The sequence below is a fragment of the Sturnus vulgaris genome, chromosome 1, assembly GCF_052056855.1.
Source record: "Sturnus vulgaris isolate bStuVul1 chromosome 1, bStuVul1.hap1, whole genome shotgun sequence".
NCBI classification, from domain to species: Eukaryota; Metazoa; Chordata; class Aves; order Passeriformes; family Sturnidae; genus Sturnus; species Sturnus vulgaris.
Window position 1 is genome coordinate 95,993,286 of NC_142243.1, and position 27,096 is coordinate 96,020,381.

The 27,096-nt window shown below is 38.2% G+C and overlaps 1 protein-coding gene across 1 annotated transcript in view; it reads right to left on the reverse strand.

Moving 5' to 3' along the window:
- Positions 1–27,096, reverse strand: part of LOC106852522 (dynein axonemal heavy chain 5-like) — a 149,756-nt gene that overhangs the window by 3,982 nt on the left and 118,678 nt on the right. Inside the window, exons 73-76 of the mRNA XM_088171968.1 lie at positions 22,440–22,628; positions 14,903–15,035; positions 6,258–6,466; positions 1,154–1,375 (exon numbers count right to left, since the gene is read on the reverse strand). Of these exons, the coding sequence (XP_088028094.1) occupies positions 1,154–1,375; positions 6,258–6,466; positions 14,903–15,035; positions 22,440–22,628 (753 nt within the window). The remainder of the gene's footprint in view (positions 1–1,153; positions 1,376–6,257; positions 6,467–14,902; positions 15,036–22,439; positions 22,629–27,096) is intronic.

A 27,096-nucleotide genomic window follows, 5' to 3' on the forward strand; every position in this document is an offset into this window, starting at 1 on the left:
CCCGTGGCAGTTCAGGGACAACAGCCATCAGGAAGGAAAGCAGAAAAATTGAAACCTGGAAAACTGCATGCTGTGGAGGTAGATGGGAAAATGTCAGGGTGGTTCTAGGAGAAACAGCAACTATAGTCTTTTTTCCTTTCCTTTGCCCCTTTCACTGATGTTTCCCATTCTTTCCCCACCTCCCTTTTCCTGAATGGCAGGACTGGAGCTACAAAAACCAAACTGCAACTAGCAACCCTCCTTATTAACTCTGCACTGCTGACAGTGGAGCTTCTAACATCCAAGGTGCTTCTTCAGTGTTTATCCAAACTAGATTCCCTCAGGTCTTCCACCAAGTTAAAGTATTCATTGTCAGGGGATAAAACAGACCCCGATTCAAGAGCAACATGTACCCCTGCTAACACTCCAGAGCACTTGAGTAAACTCCATGTTTGAAGGGGTCTTTTGACAAACAGGCAACAGAAATTACAGCTGGCAAGGTTTGGTTCGGAAAAATTTTCTCTCAGTCAGACACAGAAGTGTTTTACCTATGAACAGGAATTACCTCAATTCCAATTCCAGGACAGTTAGCAGTGGCTTGGAAAAAGTGTACCAGTGCAGACAATGACAATTTTCCCTGGACTGTGACTACAGCATCTAATCATAACTCCATAGCTAGATTTTAAATCTGCTTAGTCACATCAGTGAAATGTAACTCAGTGCATGGATAACTGAGCATAAGCCCAGAATTAATACTCTTCCTCATATTAAAAAACAAACATTAGGGATTTCTAGCCAACCAACCAATGACGTCCATATCAAACCTAGCCCAGGGCTTTGGAAGCTTTGATAAGGTCCCCCTTGGTAAGTCAAAAGAAGACTGACTATGGGTTGCACTATTTTATTCAAACATAACTGTGCTGCTAGGGCCCCTGAAGCCAAGAAGCCCAGCATCTGGTCTGCTCTAGTGCTATGCATCCTAAATTAATTTTCTGACAGAAGGCTTTTTGTTCCCTTCTATTAAGTAAAGAGTCTGTCCTCTCCCAGCACCACTAGTGTTGGTTACCCTCTTAAAACCTGTTGTGAAGCCACTGCTGCAGGCATCAGCATACTTCCTGGTTTTCCCAGAGCACATGCATTATGCCACAGCTTCCTGCACTCCCTCGATCCTTACCTTTGGTGCTGACTCCATCAGCCTGCTGTTCCTGCGGTCCCAGCCTGCCCCTTCAAGGAACAGGCCATGTATGTAAACCCCACCGATGTCAGCAGGAGGAGGGCCAACTACATCTTCTTTCATCATTTTGGTCACTTCACTGTATAGAACAACACTGTCCAGTTCCCATCCTTTGGCTAAATTCATGCGAGTTGTCTCTTGCCTCATGGCCGTTAGGAATCCCTAAGGAGACACACAGGAATATGACATATGACAAGGATTTTTTAAAAAGCCTTGAATTGAAACCATTTCCAACTCTTTTTTTTCCCCCTATGTAAGTGACACCAGCAGTATTAAAGCTCATCCCACAGAATTCCATGTGCATATAAACTAAATTCAGTAGTGTAAATCCAACGGTTTTCAGCACTTTCTCAGTACCATGCATCCATCCATACATAATTGGTGTGCACATGTTGGTGATAAGCAGCCCCCAAGCTGGCTTATTTAACATATCAGAAGTTCCTGTATAACTCACTTCTCATGACTTTTTTTACAACCAACCAGATGGAGAGAGGTTTATAAGGCTGCCAGATTAATGTGTTTTGAGAGATTCCAAACACAGGTCATTTCTAATTTCTCTAACACTGGCTATATTATTCATCTTTTCTTATACTAAAATTGCAAGAAATGCTTTTCAGTCAACAAATAAGCATTTTACAGAGCACAAAGGAAGTACCAGCTGGAATAATGCCATTGAATACTGAAATGTCCCTGACACTTTGCTCAGTGAAGTCTTTATATACTACAATAACACAGTATTTTAGACAACAGCAAGTTAAACCCAAAGCACTCCAGCAGCACAGAAAAAAACTAACTCTGTTCTAGAGAGCTACAATCTCATGACATTGGTATAAGCTATCAAAAGACAGGCCAGGCTGAAGATGCTGGTTAGCTTCCTGGATACAGCTGTCCATGGGAAAGCACAGTTCAGGGCACGGGAGGTAGTACATGGGACATCTCTTAGTCCTTAGAGATGGAGGGGCAGACTCCTTTGCTGTTCCTGTGGTCGTGCTGTAGATGTGCATGTTATTTTATCTTGTGGAAGCCCATTTGTGTAGTGAGGAAGTGAACAATAAAACACAAAATTGAATATGCAAGAGCAACAAAAAGGACACCTAGGAAAGAGTAAGTTTACTGGCATATTTCAGAACAGGGAATTAAAGCATCTGGAGACAGAGAAGGGGGGATAGAGAGCCACATGAGGAACACACAAAGGCAGGAATCAGTGAGCCAACAGCACAACTAGGAAGAAATCAGGATGAGAATGAGGGAATTGAATGATGGAATTGAAAACATTTTTTGTTTTTCTTCAATATTCACAGAGTGGGATGCTCTGTTGAGCTACCATTAGGGCCAAATGAATGGAAAGAAGTCAGATGTGGGAAAATCAGCAAATTGTCTACTGAATGCAGGGGTCGTTCTCTGGCTGATAGGACTGGAGTGCTCCAAGCACTTGGTAGCCATGCAATACCCTTTGAGTTATGAGAATGTGAGATGACTTTCAGAAACTCAGATGTTTCTGTGGTTGCTTCTCATTAATATAATACCAGAAACCCCAGGACAAGTGTTTTAAAGAGATTTTGTGATAGTGCAGATAATGGTAATTGCATTTGAAGTAGTCGAGATCTCCAGTGTATAGCTGAGGGAGACAGGATTAAAGGCCAAGTTCTTCTATCAGAAATGCCATTAAATGAAAGCAGAATCATTGCAGTAATTTGTGGAATTTTAATTTGTAGAAATATGATAGAACCAATAGTTTAAAATACATGAAGTGTTCACTGCCATAAGGCCCCAGAGGGCTACTGGATCCCAGATAAACTGAAATATTAAAGAAAGAAGAGCCTGAAGAGGACAGAGCCATGACTGTATTAAGGGAATCAGTTCAAAGGCACCATGGAAACACTGGAATAAAAGTAAGCTCCAAGCTGTGAGTTGTCTTCAGGGATAAGGTTTAGATAGCAGATTATTCCTACAGAGATGGCAGGACCTACACACTTTCTGCAGTGGGACTTTTCATGCTTATCTGCTCATTTGAATGAATCCTAGACAGCGTTTGAAGACTGCAGCTGTGAGCTGGAGGCCCAGCTGGGTGTCCCAGAGTGGGTGAATGGCACAACAAAGAGCAAGACAGACCCAAGTGGCTTGAGGTGCCACTGTACAGCTGAGGCTTTGGCTCATCCCGAAATCCTCTGCCAGGGACATAATGAACCACTTGCCATGACATTTATTTCAATTTCTGGTAATCCTTGTCTTTCTTGTTGCTTTTGTGGTTTTTCTTTTGTTTTGGGGTTTGGGGTTTTTTTTGTTGTTTTTTTTTGGGGGGGGGGCGTTTGTTTGGTTTGGTTTGGTTGGTTTTAGTTGGTTGATTGGTTAGGGTTTTGGTATTTTTCCTGTACCTGTATGTTTGCCTTTTCCTGAATTTCTCGCTGTCCAGCTAATTGAAGACTGCTAAAGCTTTGCCCCTTTGCCTTTTAACAACTCACGTGAACTAACTCTGAACCTTCTAGTGAGGGAAAAGCAGGCACACATGGAAGCTATGACCAAAAATATGAACGTCAGTTAAGTCTATTGCTCTCAGAATCATATTCTCTCCTTTACCTTAGTTTGGAGATTCCTTGTATGTCACTTTGCAAATACACAGCAGATTATTGCAGGTTTTCTAGAACTAAGAGGACACTGAGGAATGGAGGCATTGTACTTCATACTCTGATTAGTATTCACATTACTTTGGCATCTGAGGGTCACAGAAGTAGGTTGAGGGTCCATTATGCTGAGTACCACACAACCAGAAAGACAGTTTTTTCCCCACAGTGCTTAAAATAGGACAAGTGACAGGAACTGGATACAGAGATGCAAACAAGGAAACAATAAAACAGTGTCAGCCACTAAGTGGAAATTGGGAGGTAGAAATGAGAAATGCGTAATGTCAAGTTTTTGATGAAAAAATCCAGTAACATTAGATTAACTTCCAGGAGGGAACAAAATTCGTGGCATTTCTTGTTTTGTTCAGCCCAGTTCTCTTGGCCCAATGCAGACACCCATGGGGAATCAGGTTTCTTTCTTTCACATAGAAGTCTGAGCCAGCCCTCATTTGTATCACTAAAAATAAAGATTAACTTCTGTGAAATGACTGAATATATCCTAGTGTATAAACAGTCCAAGAGAAGGCAGATTCTGGTCCTATATTATTTTTTATTGCCAGAATGCCTCATTTTACTAGTGCTATAAATCTGCTTTATTGCCTTGTGTTATCTGTGGCATTTATCCATTGACTGTGAAGAAAACAGTGAGATATATGCACGTAGGCAAATGACTTAGGAGCTGCATTTCATCTCACAAATGAAAGGATTTCTCTGACAATTTCTCAGGTATTACAAACAAGCCATTAGAACTGCAGCACTAACACCTCATCACCTCAGCCTTTTTGAGAAGACAAAAATCAATTTTCTTAACACATGAAATACTGATTTTAAACATAGCATTATGACTATAAACAAAATAATAGTTAATTAAATAGATAATTAGTCTTTGCTGAGGTGAATTGCTTTTAGAATGAGCCACTCCTACAGCCTAGGTTACAGAAAATGGTGACTATAACAATAACCAGCTGATTCTTAAGCTTGTGATTGTCAGCACAAATAAATTTTTTAATCTCTGCACACAATGTATTTAGGGACTTTAAGAACTAGGGGTTATGAAGTGTGTAATTTTTGTATTTCTAGAGGCTTTCTCATTTACTATGGTCTATTAAATCACAATTTGTTCGGGGACATTTTACACTGATTATTTGGCAGCTCTTTTCAGAAATCCAGACATTTTGTTCCAAAAAAATGTAGGATGCCCAGTTTGGGCTGGCAAAATTTCAGAACTGACATAACCCCAGAGCACAAAAAAGCCAGCTGAAACGTTCAGTCCAAAATCTCTATCAGCTCTTGCTCATCTGTAGTGCAAAAGCAAACACCAACAAAACCAAAAGCCTGCTGGGATTTCATCCAGCCTGGTCATTGCAAAAGTTACTTTGAAGTATTTTAGAATGCTGCTATCAGTGTGTTGTTAGCAAACCAAGTGTGGAAGCATAATCATTTTATTAGAACTTCTACTCCTTTCCATCATACTTGAGAACCCTTTGCTCAGGGGTTCTGTGAGCCCCCTTCCATGCTATAAAGTTGTACAGGCAGACAGCTGACACACAGGACAGATGATAGATGGATATTTCCCAGCAGTAGTCCTAGAGAATATTTGCCACTGTTGCTTTCTCTATTCTAGGCAGCTGTTTAAGCTAGCTTTTGCATTGCTAACAAGTACTGAGATTAAAATAGATCTTTAAAATAGCTCTTTCCTAAGGCTTCATAGAAACCTGTTGGCTGGATACTCTCACAATGACTCATTTCCACAACTCACACTTCCCACAAACATCTGTGAATCATAAAAAGCTTTAATGAATGTGGATAGCTCTGCAAAGAAACTACACATCATCTAGGTATGTATACTCTACTTCTTTTAACTCTGCTCTCAGCTGTTTCCTTTTTTGTCTTTCTTTTCATGCCAGGTTTTTATTTTAGATGGTGGAGACGAGAGGCTGTATTTTTTATATGTCTCTACAGACCATGTCTGGCACAGTTCTGGGGTGGTATGAATAACAAACCTTCCATTTCAAGGAACTGATTTGCAAGGATTGAGAACCAAGTCCAAATTTCTTCTTCCTATGTCAAAGTTCTGGAACTTATCTTGTTTTGTACTCAGAGGGATTTTCATGCAATAAATAAAAAACAGATTACTGTAACAGAAGAGGTAAAAAAAGGAAAACTAAGTTGAAATGTGAAAGCATGTACTTACCCAACCTCCTCACTATAATTAAAGCAGCCAAAAGATGTATTTCATTATTTCAGGAGCATTATTTTATTCTAGCAAAAAATTCTTCAGTAGATACTGAAGATGTTTTATCCTTTATTTATGCTAAAAACTTAATATAGGTTATACTTCATATAGTCAATATTAAGTCAACTTGAAGTTCTCACAAGGTCTAATTTAACTGAAGTTATAAAGGTCAACGTGGCAATCTTACCTGTGGATTAAAGAATCCTGTCATCCAGAACTGGTTTGGACGGCCATCCTGCAGCCAGCTGCTGAACTGCTGGTTTCGCTCAAGAAGCTCAGTAAACCAAAATCCTAAAGTAGTTGACTCCCAGGAAATCCTAAACCACAGTTTTGGAATTCTAGCATCATAAATATTATCTAAAGCATCTTGCAATTCTTCTGACATAATTATGGTTCCTGGAAGATAAGTAAAACATTAAGAATGAACTTTCCCCTAGCTTGCAAAGGCAATTAAAACTTCCAAATGACATTCCAAGTCTAATAAACCCTCTTTTGTTGTGCCTTAATTGCACACCTGTAGCACTGCAGTCTTATCAGTTCGCAGTTAATTTGTTCAAAATTATAAGTCTTGATTCAAAGCTAAAGGCGATAAGATAAATGATATTTCTTCTGTTGTTTTGATCGGAAAGAAAGATATGTTTCTTCAACAACTTCTTCTCCGTCATACACATTATTTATATTCATTGTATTCACAGTGTGTCTGGAATGTGATTAATCATTGAAAACTTTTTAATAAATTTTAATGGATCCTACATGCATGATCAATGATAGAGATACACTGTGTAACTCATCTATATCCTAAGCATGTGCTAGCAGTGATTATATTCATGAAATTCACTATTATTAATGATAACTTTGTACATTTCCATTATCAAGATTCTCAGTGGGAAAGCAGTAGGTAGAATAAAGCTAGAGGCCAGATTGTTTTTATTTCTTTTTTTTTTGCAGTGTGTGCTCACGTATTCCATGCATGCAAAGTGCTGTTCTCTCCACTAAAATGTTGGCGTTTACTAAGACAGTGATTTTTCAGTGACACCATTCCGTGTGCTAGAAGTTCCTACACCTCATGTACTCTCGATGGTACTGAAATCTGGCACACAGCCATGCCTCAGGATGACTTCTCTGCTCCAGAATCTATTATTCTCTTATAGAAACTGGTCTGGTACTCCAGCTTTGATTAAATATTCACATAAAGTAAAAGTTCAATGTATCATCACACACACAGCTGCTGTAATTGCCACAAGGACAACATGAGATACCAAACAGAATTAAGTGGCTTCCACCACAGAACATGTTAAAAAAAGGGAACTAGTCTGGATGACTGCAAACAAAAACTGTCCATGGGTCCATGCAAACATACCCATAAGGAAACCTGGCCTGTAAAAAGAAAGCATTTCAATTCCCTTCCTTCCACTGAGGTTGACAGGGCTTCAGTTGAAGGGAAGGAAAAGAGTATCGGGAAACCAAACACCAGCTTAATTTTGAAGAATACAGCATTACAACCTAAGCCCTCCTGTAGCACTGTATGAAAATCTACTGCTTTCTACAATATGTATATGGCATATTCCTCTAGTGGATAATGAGTGATCTGTTTCCATTTATATGCACCTCTTTTTGTGCAAAAAATTCTTTGAGAAAACCATTAATTTTTACAAAACTGTAAATACTTTTTAAAAAACACCTATGCTGCATTCTCTACAATTGCTTTGCAGTCAGGCTCAGAATCACATTCTGGGGTAATTAAGAGACTTATAACACAGTTAATAAACCTTCTCTTTGGGTATTAATCTTCTCTAATATATAACCAAGAGAGCCAACACTTAAGAAAGAAGCCCATTCCATGTCTTCTCCACTTTGCTTAGAAGTATTGCACCATACACTTTATTCACCTTTCAGAGACAGAAAAAGTGGGGGGGAAAGTCTTGCAATGCATGTTGGTTTCAACTTCAGAGCAACTGTACTGAAAGCACAAAACAAGTGAGGATCATCCTGGTTTAGCCGTGGAGATCACTACCATTGAGAAAGAAAGAGAAAAGAGAAAGAAAGAAATCTTTCATCTCTGGTTATTCCTTGTTTTCAGTCTGGTACATTCAACTTTCTCCTTTCTTTCTCTATTCTTCTGGGCAGGCTGGAGCTTTTCAAACAGGGAGATACAACCAGTCTCTGCCCTGAAGCATTGTGAAATCCCATAGGATGTCTGCCTGCTATGACTCAGAGCAGCTGTTGAGAATGTTAAGCCAGAGTGTTCTTGAGGATGAGGTATGTTCACAGCTCAGGCCATGCCCATATATCTGCATAAATATTCCTAGTGAGTGGGTGTCATCTCTGGCAGTAGGCATCCAGTGCTTGAATTTCAGCACTAAATGGCATCTGTGGGTGTTGGGTGCATTCCTGCAGCCAAAATACTCTGATAAAAATAAAAATAATTAACAAAATAAAATAATTTTCAGAAAGAAAATCAGTACCATAGGAGAAAAATCATGCCACCTTTCTGGAAAAAAGTGATAAAGGCGTTTGAAAAACTATCTTTGATAAATGGAATTAATAGTACAATGCCATAGCCTTCTCATATTTAACTTCTGAGAACCTCAGAGCACTGTTCTATATGAAGAGACTGAATGTCCTATGAACTTAACATGACAGGCTTAAATGTTCTATGAATCAGACAGGTCAACTGTTTATAACTTGGTTATTTTGGGGGTTACTCCATGATATTCCCTTTCTTGAGTGGAACAGAGCCTATCTGAAAATGACTGATGAAGGTTTAGGTCAGTTAAAGAATAGGGCATTTTCATACTTCAAAAATAATATCTACTGTAGCTATACTGTTTGCACAGCATACACAGTTTGGAAATGAGGATTCCCCTTTTTGATTGCCCGACATTTATACCATCTCCCTTCTAAACCACATCTAAATCTATCTGATTGCTGAGTGGGGAATAACCCAAATAAAGCTTCTCAGTTCTGAGGATAACTAGTTTTTATTGACAATTAAAGTAAATAGTCTGTTCTTTTAAAGGCATCTGGTTTTAGGGTGATTCATTCAATAGACATAATGCTTTGAATAAACTACATCAGGATCTTGTATTATTTCTTGGAGTTAACCCTTTTCACTACCATGCCTCCCACAAACTGAATCAGAAAATTGTGGAATTTGAGAAATTTGGATCTGTTTTAATTTCACATTTATGAAAGTGTCTATCTTGACTAGGAAACTTGCATAGCTCATTTAAATGAGTAGCTAAAGTTAGGAACAAAGGAAGGATCTTAAATTCCAGCATGAACCAAAAAAAGCCTTGGTCCACTGACTGATTCTCTTCCCACAGGCACAACTGTAAATCAAAAATAACAAGAATAATTATGTAGGATATAAATGAGATGAGAAAAAGCTACTTTCTCCATCAAGTACAGTTTGCCAATAGCTGATATCATTATAACAAAATTGGAGACTAGCCCTGGAGGACAATACTTGCTAGACACTATGTCTGTTAAGCTAGCCTGAACAGTACATGGAGAAAAAAGCTCAGCAAAAGCATCAATCCATTATTGACTGTCCTAGTTGCAACCCCAGAAGCTGACCTTTCCAGCCTTTAATCCCCACACAAGTTTAACTCACAAACAACCTGCTTTGTTCTTGAAGCAATCACACCTTGCTCCACCACCAAGCTCCAACTCCCTCTTCTTTGCTGAACATATTAAAAAGACAATACCAGCTTGTTTATAACTTCCTAAATTTTCCTCTCTTTCTGCATTATAGCAACAGGTAACACTTGCCTGTGTTTTCTCCAACGCTTTTTAAATTATTCCACCCAAAGGCACAAGGTATAAAAGCTAATGTATATTTTCCTATACCTAAAACTTTTTTTTTTTGCAAGCTTTAGTATGGTTCTGCCAGCTCTGTGACCACCGCTGATAGAAGTTGGCTTTTTTTTTCAAGCAGTTCTTTGGGTATTTTACTCCTTCTTCACTTGCAGTACTTGGGCACTTAAGCATTTGGAGGTAATTCCTAGGAAGTTCTCAGAAGCTCATTTAACTCCATCACGCTTTTTTAATGCCAAGGCCCCTCAACAGTTTGTCACTGTTTTTTTTGCTCCTGCTCTAGAACAGGAAAACAGGCAGCCAAGACCTGCAATGCACAACACTCTCTCTGTCCTTTATTTGTAGACTGGTATTCTCTCCAGATGCATCTAACCTTTGCCCCTGCTCTGTTTTCTCTTTGTTTTGCACCTTTCTTTTCTGGTGCAGAATCCTCTGATTTAATTCTAAAAGTCAGGAGAGATGAGAGGGACTAAGAAATTTGAGTAACGTGCAATTTCTCATATAGAAGATGGCAACAATCCTAGATTCTCTTCAATAGCTAAATTCTTCAGTCAGAAAGATAGCAATTTGAAAGTAACCTTGCAAATTGTTATGAAAATTTACCATCTCCAGTACTAAATGGTCTTGGCTGAAGAGTCCTTTCCATCAAAAAAACTGAAAATAAAAAGTTTAAAGCAGTAATTTGAAGATGAAAATCCACACATAACTCTACAAAAAAGTTATACAAATCACTACCCTGAGCTAGAGCAATACAACAGGCAGATAAACTTGTTCTACAGTTTGTCCTTAATATGCAGTGTGTGTTTCTAAGCAGTTGTCCTGGCCAACATCACGGCAAGCATATGTAATACCTATTAAGAAGTTCAGAAATTATGTACCACACTGTGAAAGACAACAGGAGGCATTCTGGCATTCTTATCAGGATGAGAAGTAAATAATGGATGAGAGCTGCTGAGCCAAGAGTAACTACACTATAAGATACACTAGACTCATCCCCTTCGTTCCTCAAACAATCTCCTCACTGTCACATTCCATTAGCGTCTTTACCGAGTGCTCTTAATCATTTTCTAATAAAATCTAATCTAATAAAATCCTCATCCAAAAGTGGTGAATCCCTACAAGGCTCACACACAGACACATAGACAGTAGAACTTAGTAAGATAAGAGCCCAAGATCTTTCAGTCCAAAATTCTATTACCATTGTCAGCAAGCCAAACTAAAACTGTGTTAGTGTTAGCAGTCTTATACCATTACGAGTCAAAATAGAACTTAGCCAGAGAGGGGGAATGAGTCCATACTTCTTCCTTTCATGAGAAATTACCTTTCCTGTGCACTCTGGCAAGACTACTTTCCTGAGCTTCACTTTTTCACCATATAAGTTAAAATAAATTACCAGCTACGTCTTTTGACTCTTTTGGACTTCATTTATATCCTTCTTATAAGGTGCTACATAAAATAAACAGAAATTCCTCGCAGCATCATGATACAAAAGCTACTTTCACTTCATGGTATTCTGAGTTGGAAAAAAGTACTGAATCTTTACCTATGGCTTCACACACAAACTTGTGTAGATGACATAAAATACTACAAAAGTCCTATAACATGTGTAGAACTACTTTGCCATAGAACTGCTGTATTTTAAGGAAATGTGTTATCAGGAAAGGACTTCTCTCTCCTAACTCTGCAAATACTGTACAGATAGCAGTGGGGGTTCTGTGATCATGTGGCACATATATGACATGAAAAGAAAAAAATCCAAGGTTTCTAAACTTCACTTGTTCATGAAGTAGTAATTTAGGCAATTCCCAAAACACAAAGCTGTAAGGTACCAGAAACCAGAACCAAGTGGATGCAGTTTTATGACCAAAGTAGAACCTAGATATAAGTAAATTAGTTAAGTGGGTTTGGGTTTTTTTTTTAAGAAGCCATTAAACACAATGTTAAGTGGGTTTAAAAGAATGAGGATTAAAATCAAACTAAAAGCTGTGCTTATTTCCATTGCCAAGGACTTGATACCCACTTTCAGCACTACTACAAGTATGTTCCACTTCATTCATGGAAAACACTCCCACAGAATCTCTCTTCTCACTTTCTTCACCAAGAGAAAACATCAAAATTCTTACCACTCTTATTCAGTGCATGGAGAAATAAAGACAACCCCACAAAATATCTCAGACAGACCACATTCAAATAAACTCAAACAAACTTCAAAAGGCTAGGAATAACTGAATGTGCTGTTAGATTTTATTGCATTTAGAGACACTATCTTCACTAGTGGGAGAGGAGATTTGAAGTACCCACTTTACAAGAAAGTGGGGTATTAGAATTCTGTGCCAGAGGCCTCTACACTGCCAGAGGCAGGATGTAAGCACACAGGAACTTTACAGCTCAGATACCGCTTTATGAAGAAGGGTCATTTCAGGGGCTCAAGCTCTGCTGCTCATAACTCATTAAGATGTGGCATTTTTGGTGCAAACCCCATGTCTTACTTCTCCTTGTCTCTGTTTTCTCTGTTTCGAACATGGCTTTTATTTAGGGCACTTGAGAGGACAACCATCACTGCTGTGTTCTGATTTATGGTGAAACTCTGTATTATGCCAACAGTGAAATAAACTCTGGGCAATCAATAAGTAATTAAAGCAGAAGTAATGGCTGGGACATAAGTGAGAGTACAAAGTGCAGCTTCAATCTAATTACTACAGTTTGATCCAGAAAAAGTATCCCTCTGGGCAGCAAAGTTTATTGGTAGAGATGCAAGCTTCTGGGGCATATTTGCCAACAAACATGTTGGACACACGCTGAGCATCCTCACCCCTCCCAAAAGCTGAACTGCTTAATCTGCCCTCTGGATAGAGGGACAAAATTGTGCCTGCAAATTCCTTCTACATCCCTCATGTTCAGCTGCACGTTTACTCTCCCTGAGGAGGACTTTACATTACATGAAAGGCAATGGTGAGCAACATCAAAATAACAAGGTCCATAATTCACATTCAAACTGCAGAATCAGATATTCAGATCTCCTTTCACAACCTAAAGACACACTATATTCTTAAAAACCAAATTTGTTTGATATTTTAGGTCTGCTAAAAGCAAATGCTGGGGCCTTAACAGGCTCATGAAGCCAGAGCCAGACACATGAGCAGTGCAGATGTCAAAAAGTACATGACCTGTTTGAGCAGGCACATCAGTTTACCTCATTGTAAAGAAAATTAAGCACCTCAGATGACCTGAGATTGCAGTTGACTAGTTTTGGGAGAGAATCTAGTATGAGACAGTTTGGGGTTTTCCCTTTTGCTGAGGTAGAGTGCATAAATGTTTTTTCCATCCCCTAATTAACAGTCTACTATATGCACTTGATATAGCATGAACATGCCAGAAGCCATTAATTGTTATTGTTAACTGTACATCCAATTTTGTTTTCAGAGCAATTTTTCACTATATTTAACTTGTCTGTCCGTAAGAAATTATGTTTCAGAGAATTGCATGAAAGTTATAGCATTAACTTGATTAAACATCTGGCAGAGGACTGTGCCCACTGTGGAACTGAATGTGAAGTGCAAATAAATTATGTTACTCATCCACCCCTCTGCAGAATATTATACATATTGAGAATTTAAATATATCTGTCACAATCATGGAAAGATTAACACTTTCTTGGATGGAAAACATTCTTTTTATTTACTTGAAAAGGGACTCTATTCACATATAAAATGGAACTTTCAGCTCAGGAAGAGAGGACAATTGTTTCTTCCAGCTTGATCTTTGCATATGTTATTACAGGATATGAAAGATTATTAGCCTTGAGCACATTTATGAACCTCTTTCCTAGATTCAGATTATAGGCATGAGGTCTCTGAAGCATGTATTATTGTCTTAGTGTATCATACAAATGACAGGAAAAAAAATCCCTTTTGATCCTTATGTAATAAAAATACAAATTAAAAAAAAAATCTCCCTTCATGAAAGACATTGTCAGAATACCAGTAAGACAGATTACAGTAATGCCATCAGCTATGTCAGAAGGGACTAATTCTGAGGCATTCTGACTTGCTCCCTGTGAGGACAGTTTGCTGCCTCAGACAATTTCTGCCTCTCTGCTAGAGAACAGCAGACTTGGGTGGGAGCTTTACCAGTGAAACTGACCCATTCCTGCTTCATGTTAATTTGTTAATTCAAAAAGCTTGGCTGATCAACAGTACTCTTTCCTTCCTGGGTATTTCAACTCTTGCAGATGAGCAAAATAGGAATTGAAAACAAAAAGCAGATGGCAACATCATTATCCCTTCTTTTTCCTCACTCCTTTTCTGATCAAATTTTCCATCTGCTTCTAGTTGCCTCTGCTCTTGGTTTATTTTAACTTCATTCACCATTGCTCACTTTCAGCCAAATACTCCTGTCTCTGAGAGATATAGAGTGCTGTTTCCTGCCTCCTGTGATGCCTAAAAGAACTGTCTCTCTCCCGCTTTTGACTGACACTGCCACTCACTTCAGCTTCCATTTAGAGACATACCAGTTGGTATAACCAGTTTCATAAAAATGTCCAATTTCACCTTAAATTAGAGTCTTTATCACCTTGCCTCCTGAGTTCCCTGTCTCTCAATTACTTAGCAGCAACACTTCTACCTTGTTCTATATCATTATGTCTCAGCTTAATTTCATAAATGACTCTGGTACATGACCCGTGGACTTAATCACCCAATTCAGCTCCTCTGAGCTCTGTAGGATCCTAGAGAGAATCACAGAAGTGAAGTAGTGCTGAGGGACACAAACTGCAATACTGGAGCACGTACATGCAGAATAAATTTAGGTGGAGTGTCCTTAGAGATGCAATCAGGAGATTTTAAGGACTAGAATTAGTGGTCATATGATAGAGAGAAAAAGAGAAAAACTGAGTGAGGGAGGGAACAAAAGAGAAAGGAAGGAAACGAGAAATACTTATTTAGTTATATGGTATAAGCAGCTGCTAGTAATAAATATTGCACCTTAATTACAATTTTTGATATTGCAGCTTACCATCAATAGCCAATTTGAGATCAGTCAGTGTAGTTCGAACTCTGGATATAACAAGCTGCATCCGGTCAATCTCTTGACGGAGAAATATGTTCATGGGCTGAAAAGCTCCCATCTTTTGAAGCTGGGCTTTCACCTAAAAAAGAATAGTGCAGTGATTATAAAATCCAATGTCCTGTTTCCCATGCAATAATTTTTGAAAGCAAAAACATTTTCAGAAAAGAAACATTTTAGTAACAGATGGCCATTCAAGTCCTGTGCCAACTGTAAGATTTAGCACACTGTGACTCATTAGCTTACCAGAACGAGCTCCTCCATCATTCTAAGACGGGAAAGTTCCCTCTTTTTGAAGGGACACAGCAGTTCCTTCTGTCCTTGTTAGGCTGCAGGGTCTTAGATCTTAAAATAAAAAAACCCCACTTGCTATACAAAAGCACTGTTTGATGGTAACTTCTTTGTATTTCCAAATTGTGCTGTGTGAACTTTCTCACCTTTTCTTGCCCTGCTGAGCTGAAGTAATGCAACAAATGGAGTTTCACTTAACAAGTAAAATAATATGTAAAAGCTGCTACTTTCACTAGCATGTGACTTGTTCTTAAGACAAGATGCTCATAGATACACTACTAGAGAAGCAAGATTGCCAAAAATAATACAGATGCCACAGAAATCTGTTACACCATTATGTGCACCATTTTGCAAGCAGAAGCCTTTGGTCTTTTTAGTTTTTAAGGATAAGAGTTTCTCTCAAGTTCAACTGAGAATCAGTTGTCTGTGTTGGTTAAGGACATGATATAATAACAGTAGCAACAGCATTCCCTGTCTAGCTTCTGCATATGATGTGTATGGAATGTGCTTGAGACACACACTCATGTCCCATGTATATCAAAGATTACTGTATACTATATGATGCATGAGAGAAGGCTTAATGGCACCTGCAAAAATCACGGTGCCTATACCTCACACTGTACCAGAATTCTTGACTTTTCAGACTTTTGAGAGTTGTTCCCCATTTTTAGAAAGCCAACAGCGCATATATCTCATTGAACACATTATTAAATATACTATACATTTAATACAAATAATAAACATTTCTAAAGATTTAATTATTGCCATGAATAGCAAATTTCTGCAAGATGAATATCATATGGTAGACGAGTAGTTTTAAACACTAGTATAAATATTCAAATACTTTGGCAATTTCCAAAACTTAACTTTTAACTCCAAGCCCAATAAAATACTCCTTCTCAAATTTCTATGCTATCCCCCTTGGGAGACAGCTATCAGCAAGGTTATACATCATATTTTAATCACAAGGACCCATGGGTTTGTCAGACAGAATGTCCAAGAAATAGGTGCCAGCCAATTATGTTAATGCTTTGCAGTGTGACAGTACATTTTACAGACTGAGTTAATGCATCCTGCCTGTGAAAGAGAAAAAAATACTTAAATCAGCTATTACAAGACTAGAGCTGAGACAATAAAGTTTTTGGATAATCCACACAATGAAGTATTCTGATTATTTCATACAAAATTCAGGGAAAAGTTCTGCTTTCTGAAAAATTCACAGGAATTGGTAATTTTGCTTCTTGACAAAAAGTAAAAACATTTGATTTATTTTTTACAGAATACTTAGTAGTCTAGTGCATGCCACTAATAAGAAAGGAATTATACAGAATATATTCTATGCATTTTTTCCTTTAAATAAGAAACACACTTTTACTTTCTGATCTACAAAGCATGTGTTCCTTTTGGGGATCATTTAGAGAAAGACCTCTCCCATTTGAGGAAAAATTGTACAGAAGATGTTATTAAAGGGGTCATTTTCCAAAATATTAATATTTATGCATCTACAAAGAGGACATGAAATAAAGATTCTAAAATATTACTGAGCTGATAATTGTACAATTTAACTAGTGAATTATCAAAACTTACACACTCTTCTGATTTACTTTCATGTACCTACAAAAACACCTATAATATTTTGAATAATGGAGCCAACCAACAAAGCAGGAATTTGCTAGTCCAACCTAGATATGCTCACAGCACTCAGTCTGGAGCACCAAGCATAACCAGATACCAAAATGGAAAAAAGAATTACATACTTCTTACTTTATTGTATACAAATCAATCCTCATCTATGGTGAGATTTGCTGGGTGTAACATAGTGCGTTTCTTGGAAAGCTTGCTGCTAAGATCCGTTTCAAATACAAGCACTGAAGTATGATTAACTAGTTTTGTAGTAGAATTCTTCTTATCAAGCAATCAGATGACTTACATTCAGTGCTGTATTCATTATGACATAAAGATATGGATACTGACTGTGAGAGAAAAAAACCTCAAAAGACTAAACTCATTAACCAAAATAGCTTTTCTGAGATTAATATACTAATTCCATAAAGCCCACTTAGAACATCCCCTTTTCATTATGCAAACAGCTATCATCTAACATAAAACAATGTGATTTAAGAAAGGAGCTACTAAAATAATAATCTTAATAGCTTTGTCTACATGATTTTGCAATGCATATCTCTACTGTGTCAGATTCCTTTATGCATATTTTACTGTCCTCAGGTAAACAGTTTCTTTGTCAGCACATACTTTACAGGGCTATCAGTAGAAAAGTAGTTGCTGATTGATCAAGTTTCTGTAGTAGTGACTGCCTATGCTTTTCAGTAAATGCTGAGTAAATTTTCAATCAGACTTAGTTACTTGCTACATTTTTTGTCAGCAGAAATGGGAAGTCCATCACTCTGTAGATGGATAAGCCAAAGCTCTTTTCAAGGGTCGAGAACCCTTTCCTTGTACATAAGGAAGCAGACAGTAAAATATGTACAAAATAGAAGAAGCTCTCCAGCCAGATGACCCTCATATCTGATAGTGTTGATAAGTAAACCAGAGGCACATTACATAATCATCTATGTCAGTGTTTCAGTTCAGATTGTGATTTTTTTTATTATTTTTAGGGTTTTTTTTGTAGCAAAAAATCCTGCACTGGAAACTAGATTCCAGGCACACAAAAGTCTTAGCTTCAAATTAAACTAACCCAAAAGGTGTGCTTCAGGGACTCTAAGGTACTTCAATTACTAATGAGTTCAGCCTATAGGTCCAGACTAGAGTTAGACCAAGGCAAATTCCCCAGTAAAATATCTAATGAAGGTCTTCAGACAAATTCCTATTTCCAGGCAGTTCTTGCTAATGTAGCCATAGCCTTAGAGGAATTGCAGCTAAATCAATTCTACAAAAAAATATTTAAGGAAAGAAACCGCTGCTACTTGCAATTCCCTAGAAATCTGTTTTTCAAGATGCAAGTATCATTTTCATTGTAAACTTCTCTGTGTGACAGGCTGACATTTATTCCTGCACCTGCCTTCACTCATGGACTGACTGGACCTAATCATTTTAGCACTAATCTCTCTGCAACCTGCAAGGCAAGACCCAGAGGCAAAAGGGGTCATGAAAGCAGAATTCTCACTCAGAGAAAAATGAGGACAGTTTTAGGTCAGGAGGAAGGTTTATTTTGCTTTTCCATCACCTGTGTCAAACCACAGGCTGAGAAAGCATGCAAAGGTGACTTGTTTTGCTTCCACTCTTTTGGGTAAGTTACTTGACTGAGAAGCATTACAGGAGCACAACAACAAAAGAAGCAGCATATCTATATCATAGAGTAAAATGGTTGCTCTGTTTTGAAAGTTGTTGAGACTGAAGTCATTGCTGAAGGCTAATAATTGAGTAATGAAGGCCTCTCTATGACAGCCTGAAATTTCTCTGGATTCACAATGTATCAAGAGAAAATACAATCCTGTGCTCTGAATGTCAGCAAATAATTGGTTTTGGCACCATTTGTCCCTTACCCAGTCTTTTGGGGTTGCAGCTCTGTGCAAATTCACTCCATGCTTTCTAAAGGGACCCAGAAGAACTGATCAAAGGTAGCAAAAGCACCTGCCACTTTCCCTGGAGAGAGTTTGCTTTTAATTACCTTCATTGTTTCCAAATTTTTTTTCCTTTTCTCCACTGATAGTATCTTTATACCTAGGCTTTCAAAGACTAACATCTCATGGCATTGCTAGAGCACAACATTACTCTAAAAGCAAACCCAAGCTGCACTGCTAGGACTAATGAATGTTACTCTTTTTACTGATCTTTTCCAAGGAGGCATGCATATAAACTATTTTCTGACATATTCCCTCAGTTTCTTACAATTTAGGATATTGGTTTTATTTGTTTCAGAATTATTAAACTGGTTAGTTAGTTAACAACGTCCTGAATGACCAAATGTTGGCTTAAACTGACAAACAACAGAACTCATCTCGTTCCCTTTTTTTACCTCAGACATCGAAGGAAGTAATTACATAATCCATTCCAGTCCTTATACTTGCAAGCATAATTTCATTTGCCATATTGTAGCTTCTGCCAAATGCTGTTGCTTCTTCCCTCCGAGAATACCTAAACTCTCCCTTCCTTTCTGCTCTGATTGCTGAAATTCTTGGTTCTATGTTATTTAACATGATATTAATATTTTGGTATTTTATCATTTGAGTTTGGGGCTTTTTTCAGTTTATGCATTAAAAAACTTAGCTTTCTTACAGCTCACTCCAGCCATACCCATGCTTTCTAAGAGGTTTCAGAAAAATGGAGTGAAAGTTCAGATGAGAAACACATTTGATATAGATTTTTTGCTATTGTGTAGATGTGGCCACACTCCTGCCACATAAGCAACACATAAGACATGGAACTAGGCACTAATAGCAGAAAAGGGAAATTCCTCTACAACAAAGAAAGAATTTGTAACTACCAAATCAAGTTCTGAGATGTAAAGAATGAAACAAGTTCTAAAATGTAGAGGAAGAGACAAAGTCTAAGTTCACTAAGCAGATTGAAGAAAGAAATATTGAAAAATCAGGGTCCAGAAGGAACAATGCCAAATGTTACCACAGAAGTAAAATCTGTGTAGAAGCTGTAGTGCAGCTGAGACAGCCAAGGAGATATACAGAGGAATACATTACTAGCAATAAAAAACTCTAGGAAAATGAACAGAGGGTATTCTCTAGATGGTCAGAGCAAAGGAATGACTGCCATGTTACAGAAATGAAGCATGCTTTTTGGATGTTTATGTGGAAAAGTACCGTGTCATTCATTGTAGTGCAGAGTGAAGAAAAGGCACGTAAATACAGTGGTGGTATGATTAATCAAAGTGAAGTGTAATTCACAGATCAAGATGCACAGAGCCTTAGAAAACTAGATATTCCCAGGAAATGGTGATATCTACACTTACTGAACTCAGAATGCATCTAAAAGAAACACAGAAGAGAAAAAAAGTAGATCCAACAGCACATCCTCTGTACAAACTCAAATCTCCTTGGTTGAATCATAAGAGGGCAGCTGTCAAGCAAATTAAAGCAAAAGTTTCCTTTGAAGCTCATAGAAGATGTAAGAGAAACACTACTGAAGCAAAGAAATGTTAATTCTGAGCATCATTGTAATGATGATTCCTTATAAGAAAATAAAACTCCTTGTATGATTGGCAGATCATGAGAAAAGATAAGAGTTTGTCATACTGCTTGATGAATAGTTTGTCACAGTGCTTGATGATGAGAATGAAAGTGCAATGAAAACAATTGGTGGTGATTTTTTTAATACAGTCACATGAAACAGTATGTATTATATCAGAATACAGCAGTAAAATAGAGAGACAAGTTAAGAGTGAAGGACAAAATGTCCGAAATAACCTTTTCAGGCCCTTTGTCCTTAACTACAGCCCCTGGCTCCAAAATGGATGGTCTCCAAAGCTAAGACTTGATGAAGTGACTGAAAAGGGGAGGCATCCTCTAGGTGGGTTTGTGTGCATAACCTCAGCGAATAAACCAAGAAGGAAAGAAAGTGAATGAGCCTAAGATTAAACAGAAGAAATGCCAGAGAAAAGCAGTATTTGTTCAAATAATTTTGAAGTGAAATTTGGATTAAACAAGTGTGTGTCCATTTTACATGACTAAAAGGCACTGCATAGATTTCCCAGGGGTAGAACCTGAGGTTAAGACTACCCTCTGGTTACAATGTAAAGTGCAGTAAGTATTATTGATGTTTTCTAAGTATTACAAATTCTCCAGGAGGAAAAAATCTGGCAGCTTAACAAGGCAATGAAGAAATAGTCCTTTGGAGGATTTAGCAAGTATATTGTAAAAACTTAGCTCAATACACATATTACGAATATGTCAAAAGCACACATGCTATCCAAGCATTCAGTATTTTACTGCTACTGTAAATTGAAAAAAAAATTAAGGATCTGAATGAAACTAGAAGAATCTAGTTCCATAAAATAGCTTTACTCTGATTGGAAGGATAAGGGAAGAAGACTGAGAGGTGTAAATGATAGTTGTAGATCCAACATGTAAATTATTACATTTATGAAATTATGAATTATTATTACACTTACTAGATTTAATTTTATTTTCTATTTTTAATATTTATTCACTATTAAATAATAACATGAAAACTAGAAAACAGAGTCCATTCTTAATCAAATTCTACAAAAAAGTTATTTATATACTGTCATTAAGAATCACTCAATAAGAAGGTGACAAAAAGGAGAGATGCAAGCAGGGATGGATAGAAAAATAACAACATGGAGATAGATGGCAAGAAATGTCACCAAAAAATGTTGCAGACCACAAGTAGCTTGACAACAGGGAAATGAAAAAAGAAGTTCCAAGTTGAATTATGACAGTACAGAAGTGGTTATTTATACAAGATATATTAAATCTGAGATTAATAGTAGAAAGGAAGAGAGGGAATATTTTATGGGCCCCAAGACTATTAGTTGTTACTTAGGTGGACATTCAAAGTTGGCCAGAGAAGAAAACAAAGCATGCATAGCAAGTTGTAATTCATACCGAGCATTTTACAAGCTTGAACTACAACTGGGGTAAAAAAAGGTACTGTCAATGCAAAACAGAATTGTAAAGAATAAAATCATGGAAATATGGGATTTTCAACATTTACTGTTCATGAAACACTTGGCAAGACAGCAGAACCTACTTATAAACTGATGCAAGACTCTCTATGCTGGATTTTTCCATTTAATAGGACTGTTAATTAAAAATGCAAGAAAAGATTGATAAAGATAACTCTTATGGCTCAGACCCAAAAATATCTGGAGCATGAAAAGGTAAGTGATAAAATTCACTCTTCATTATGGTGGTGTCATAATGGGAGTAGGTAAATTGAATGCTGTAACCACTATAGGACCAGCAGTCCTTCAGAAAGAGGCACCAGGCTCCTTCTGTAAGCTACTAAGAAAAGCAAGAACTTTCTGAAGCATTTAATGGGTCTTCTGAGCCGAGGTGATTAAGTGAACTGTGGCATTTGAAATATATATTTCTGATGTAGGAATATTTTAGATAACAAACCAGAACAGACTTATGCATAATTTTAAGCGCTTTTTAAAACATATGCCAGTTAAATTTAAGAAGCATAATAAAACTTATAAAACACGAATGTATATACATGCATACATAAAACATCTGTTTTATAAAGTAGCACATACCTCATGAGGGTTGTAATCTGGAGGTAACTTCTCTAGCATCTCATCAGCAAGATGCTGCACCACTGCTTCCCGGGTTTCTCCCCCTCTGGAACTGCTGTCTTTGGGCTGGATGTTCACTATAGTACTAAATGTCTCATTAGCCAGGTTGGTCTGGTAAGTTATATCTGCGTTAGGGTGAAGTCCAAATACCTTAAAGTAAAAGGTAAAAAAACTGGGGTGAAAAAGGTGATTTTTCTTCCAAAACTATATACATACAAGAATCCATGAAATAGATAAACAAGGAAGAAAATTCTAAGCTCCATAAAACAATAGATACGAACAGGTCAGTGGAGTTCTTCCATTTTAATGGCCAAGGACAAACCCGAAATACACAAAAACATTAACATAAGCTGCATATGGAATGGTGTTTTCATTCCTATCAGTGGAGGGCTTTTTATCTGATCTCATTATTTTCACATGGATCATGCTGTGAAATGGATCAAGGGCTAAGAACAGACCCCTTTCCTTTGGTTCAGACTAGAGCTGGTTGGAAATGTCATTTGTGGGACATTGACCCCCTTAGCATTAGTTCTGTCTCTATGGGTTTATTGCTGTTGTACCAGCTTAAGTAGATGCCCCTAATTATCTGACCAGTCAACATTTCTAACATGTTTTGTTTTACTCAGACTCTTAGGCTTATAAGGCATGCAGCATGGTGAATAAAATAATGCCCACATCTGAAGTACCCAAAGACGGTGATATATTTAGGATATTTTATGGTTTAGCTATTTTTGGTTGAAGCTTCCCCCTCCTTAATTCTCCGTCTCCTGAAACTGAATTATTTTATTTAAGATACAGCTAGCACAGAATTACTGCAAAGCTGCCCTTTGTCTGAATGATAATAGCTTTTGCAGAAATTTCCACTGAAATACCAGTAAGTCTGTAATTGTCAGACTGACAATTGCAACTCTTCTCCAGGGGGAATGGTATGTACTGTGACTTATTTCACCAGCTCTCACTTAATTATAGCTATTACATATCTCTTACAAACTTTGAACTACTGATCTGACAATGAGGAAGGCTTGCCCTCAAACTGAGCACAAAAGCCAAGCAATCTTCTGTTCCTCATTTTTCACATTTTTTCATATATTGTTTTCATATTTTACATTAGAATCAGTATATTGCAAGAAGACACTTCTAGAAACCAGTATTTACATATTCTGAAGGCAGAATTAAAAGGGCCATTTAATATTGTTATAAATGTAAATCTAGAAACTCGGGGACAAGGCATGTAAGTGGCTGCATCATTGCTAAAGCCAGCAAAACTGCACTGATTTATACCATTTGGGAATCTTATCCTTACAACAGCACAAAGTACAGACCTAACACCACATTTGAGTGAGGGTGTGACTATAATAGCATGTAGGTAGACTCCAGATAGGATTTAATGTTTTGCAAATAGTGGTTTACTCAAACTGAATATTTAGAGCTGTAAAAGGCGAAAATACCAATGCACTTTATTACACTCATATTCTATGTGGAAGGAAATACACATTTGAAGATATGTTCTTTTCTGCTTTTTCTCTTGCACAGTGAGGGCTTATGTGTTTGGTTTTGCTCTAGCAGATTTTGTGGCAATATTATAGCCCAAGTTAGCACCATTAAGAATATCTGCTGTGAATACCATCTGTGAATGGAACCCTAGTCCAAGGGCTAACTTAAACATTGGAGAATATTAACAAAGACAGGGAGACAGGGGAGACAGCTCTGGTCCTATGGTTTTATGCAAGTGATGTATGAAGAAGAAAGAAAAAAGAAACCAGCGGGTGGACCAGTTTTCTGAATGTCCTGCATGTTAATCAAGGACCCAGATCTCTCATTCCTTTTGACTCAAAATCTCTGGGAATTTTGTTTTAAAAGAGAAAGTTGGATTCTGTCTTTCAGGGTTTTCCAGCCTTATGAATCCTCAAAACCAATTGCTAAAGCTCTACACTCCTCTGAAATCACTCCTCTATCATCCCCTCCTCAGTTGGACAGGGGAGAGAAGTTACAACTAAAAGTCCACAGTCTGAAATAAGAACAGGGAGAGATCAATCTCCAGTTATCATCACAGGCAGAACAGACTCAGCTTGGGGAAATTAATTGAATTGATTACCAATCAAAACAGAGCAGGATCATGAGAAATAAAACCAAATCCTAAAAACGCCTTCCCCCTACTCCTTCCTTCTTCCTGGACTTAATTTCATTCCCAAATTCTCTACTTCCTCCCTCCCACAGGAGCACAGGGAACAGGTCACTTCATCACATACTGTCTCCAACTCCTTCCTCCTCAGGAGCAGGACATCTCCCACTCTTCCCCTGCTCCAGCATGGAGTCACTCCCCCACAAGACAGTCCTCCACAAACTTCTCCAATGGGCTGCAGTTCCTGCTGAACTGCTCCAGTGTAGGTCCCTTCCACAGGGTGCAGACCTCCAGGAATTAACTCCTTCAGCATGGGTCACCTGTAGGGTCATAACTTTGGCCAGAAAATCTGCTCCATCATGGTCTCCTCTCCCCATGGAGCCAGAGATCTTGCAAGAACCTGTTCCAGCACAGACCTCCCAGAGGGTCACAGCCTCCTTCAGGCATCCACCTGCTCCAGGGTAGGGTCCTCCCTGGGCTGCAGGGGAATCTCTTTTCTGGCACCTGGAGCACCTCCTGCCCCTCTTTCTTCACTGATCTTGGTGTCTGAAGAGTTGTTCCTCTCACACATTCTCACACCTCTCTCTGACTGAATGTTCACATGCAGCTTTTTATCTTTCATAAATACCTTATCCCAGAGGCACTGCCACCACTGCTGATGGGCTCAGCCTTGGCCAGCAGTGGGTCTGCCTTGGAGCCATCTAACATTGGCCCTGTCACACATGGGGGAAGCTTCTGCCAGATTCCCATAGAAGCCACCCCTTAGCCCCCTGCTACTGAAAAACCTTTCCATGCTAACCCAATATACTGAGTCTGATTGCCCTTCTCAGAAGACAGTGTTCATTCTGCTCAGAGAATGACATTTCATCAAAGAAGAAAGGACAGTGCAAGCAGACCAATTCAGTCTTTCTTAACTAAAAATGGAAAAGGAATGAATCAAGGATACAGTTTGGGCTAGCACAGTATCCTCTGTGAAATGAAGAAGATTGGGAGATTAAAAGGTTAAAGGTTCTTATGAGCAATTTTGACAGATTTTAGAATGACAGAAGTCACAGCTTTCTTCCTCACGAGTGAAAATGTGAAGGACAAAAAAATGTTTGCATTCCTGCATTTGCTTCTATTTACATAAAAGCCAAAGGTAAAATTCCCCTACCTCAAACCATACATACAGATTTTTTACAGGCATCAAAACACTTTAAAATTACATTGCAGCATTGTGAGATAGGTTCCCAAGTGCTTAAAAGAGCAGATTCATGAAAGCAGAACCTGAAATCTGATAGACCCAAGGTTCATACACTGATAGGAACCACCCCATGAGCTGGGCTCAAATGGATCCCACTGATGCATTATCATGTCTGCATTTACTCTCACCTGGAAAAGGTACATCATTGCTGGCACAAATACCTTTGCATTCTCGTTTCACTATCTTCAGAGATTCAGAACTTTCCAAGCTTATTTTATGACCTTGGAAACTTCTCATGCTCTCAGTCAGCACATTATCAGTAAGTGAAAACCAGTTTTTTTCTGTTCCACTCCATCTATTTAATTTTAGTAGAACTTATTTCCAATGGCATTTATCAACTTAATAGAAATGAGACAGAAATCCAGACCATTCACTTCTGTTTCAATTTTCCAGAGCATTCTCTTCTGTTTCAGTTTTTAACTAACTTTATCATGTGTACTGGAGGGAGCAGAGAGTTGCCATCCTCCAGCCACTGTGACCACTGTGATATGCACACATTAGGTCATGTAAAACTGGATACAACCAGGAGCTACCCTGCACCCTACCCCATCAATTCGTGGCAACATCCATACCTTTCTGTTGTCAAAATGGAGTAAACTCTGAATTATAACTTGCAAAATGAGACCATAGGGCTTTTTTGCTTTCATTATTTCTCAGATTGCATGTCTGCTCAATCCCATACAGAATTGGGAAACCACAAAATAGTTTGGTTTGGAAGGGATCTCTGAGAGTCATCTAATCCAAATCACCTGCTCAAGCAAGGGCAGACAGAGCAGGCTGTCCAGGACAGAGTCCAGTTGGGATTTCAATGTCTACAAAGACGAGACTCCACAACATCTCTGGGCAAACCCTTCCAGTCTTTGACCACCTTCACATAAAAAATATTGCTCTTGTTCTCAGATGGAATTTCCTGTTGTTTAATTTATGTCCGTTGCCTCTTGTCCTTCCATTGGATATTATAAAAAATGCTCCAGCTCCATCTTTATGGTATTCCAACAGGTTTTTAGACACATTGGTAAGAATGCTTGAACCTTGCTGTATCAACCTTTCAGAAGATAATTAGTGTGGCTCAAACTCCTCCAGGACCAGGGCCTGTGAAAGTGGGACTTTTTTCCGTTTGAAGAAAGCCTCATCTACCTCTTCCTGGTCAGCAAATCTACACTGAGTACCCACTATAATGGTTTGCCTGCTAATCTTGACCTATGCATACTTGATCCTGAAAAAAAACCTCCTTAAGTTATTCATCTGGCAAA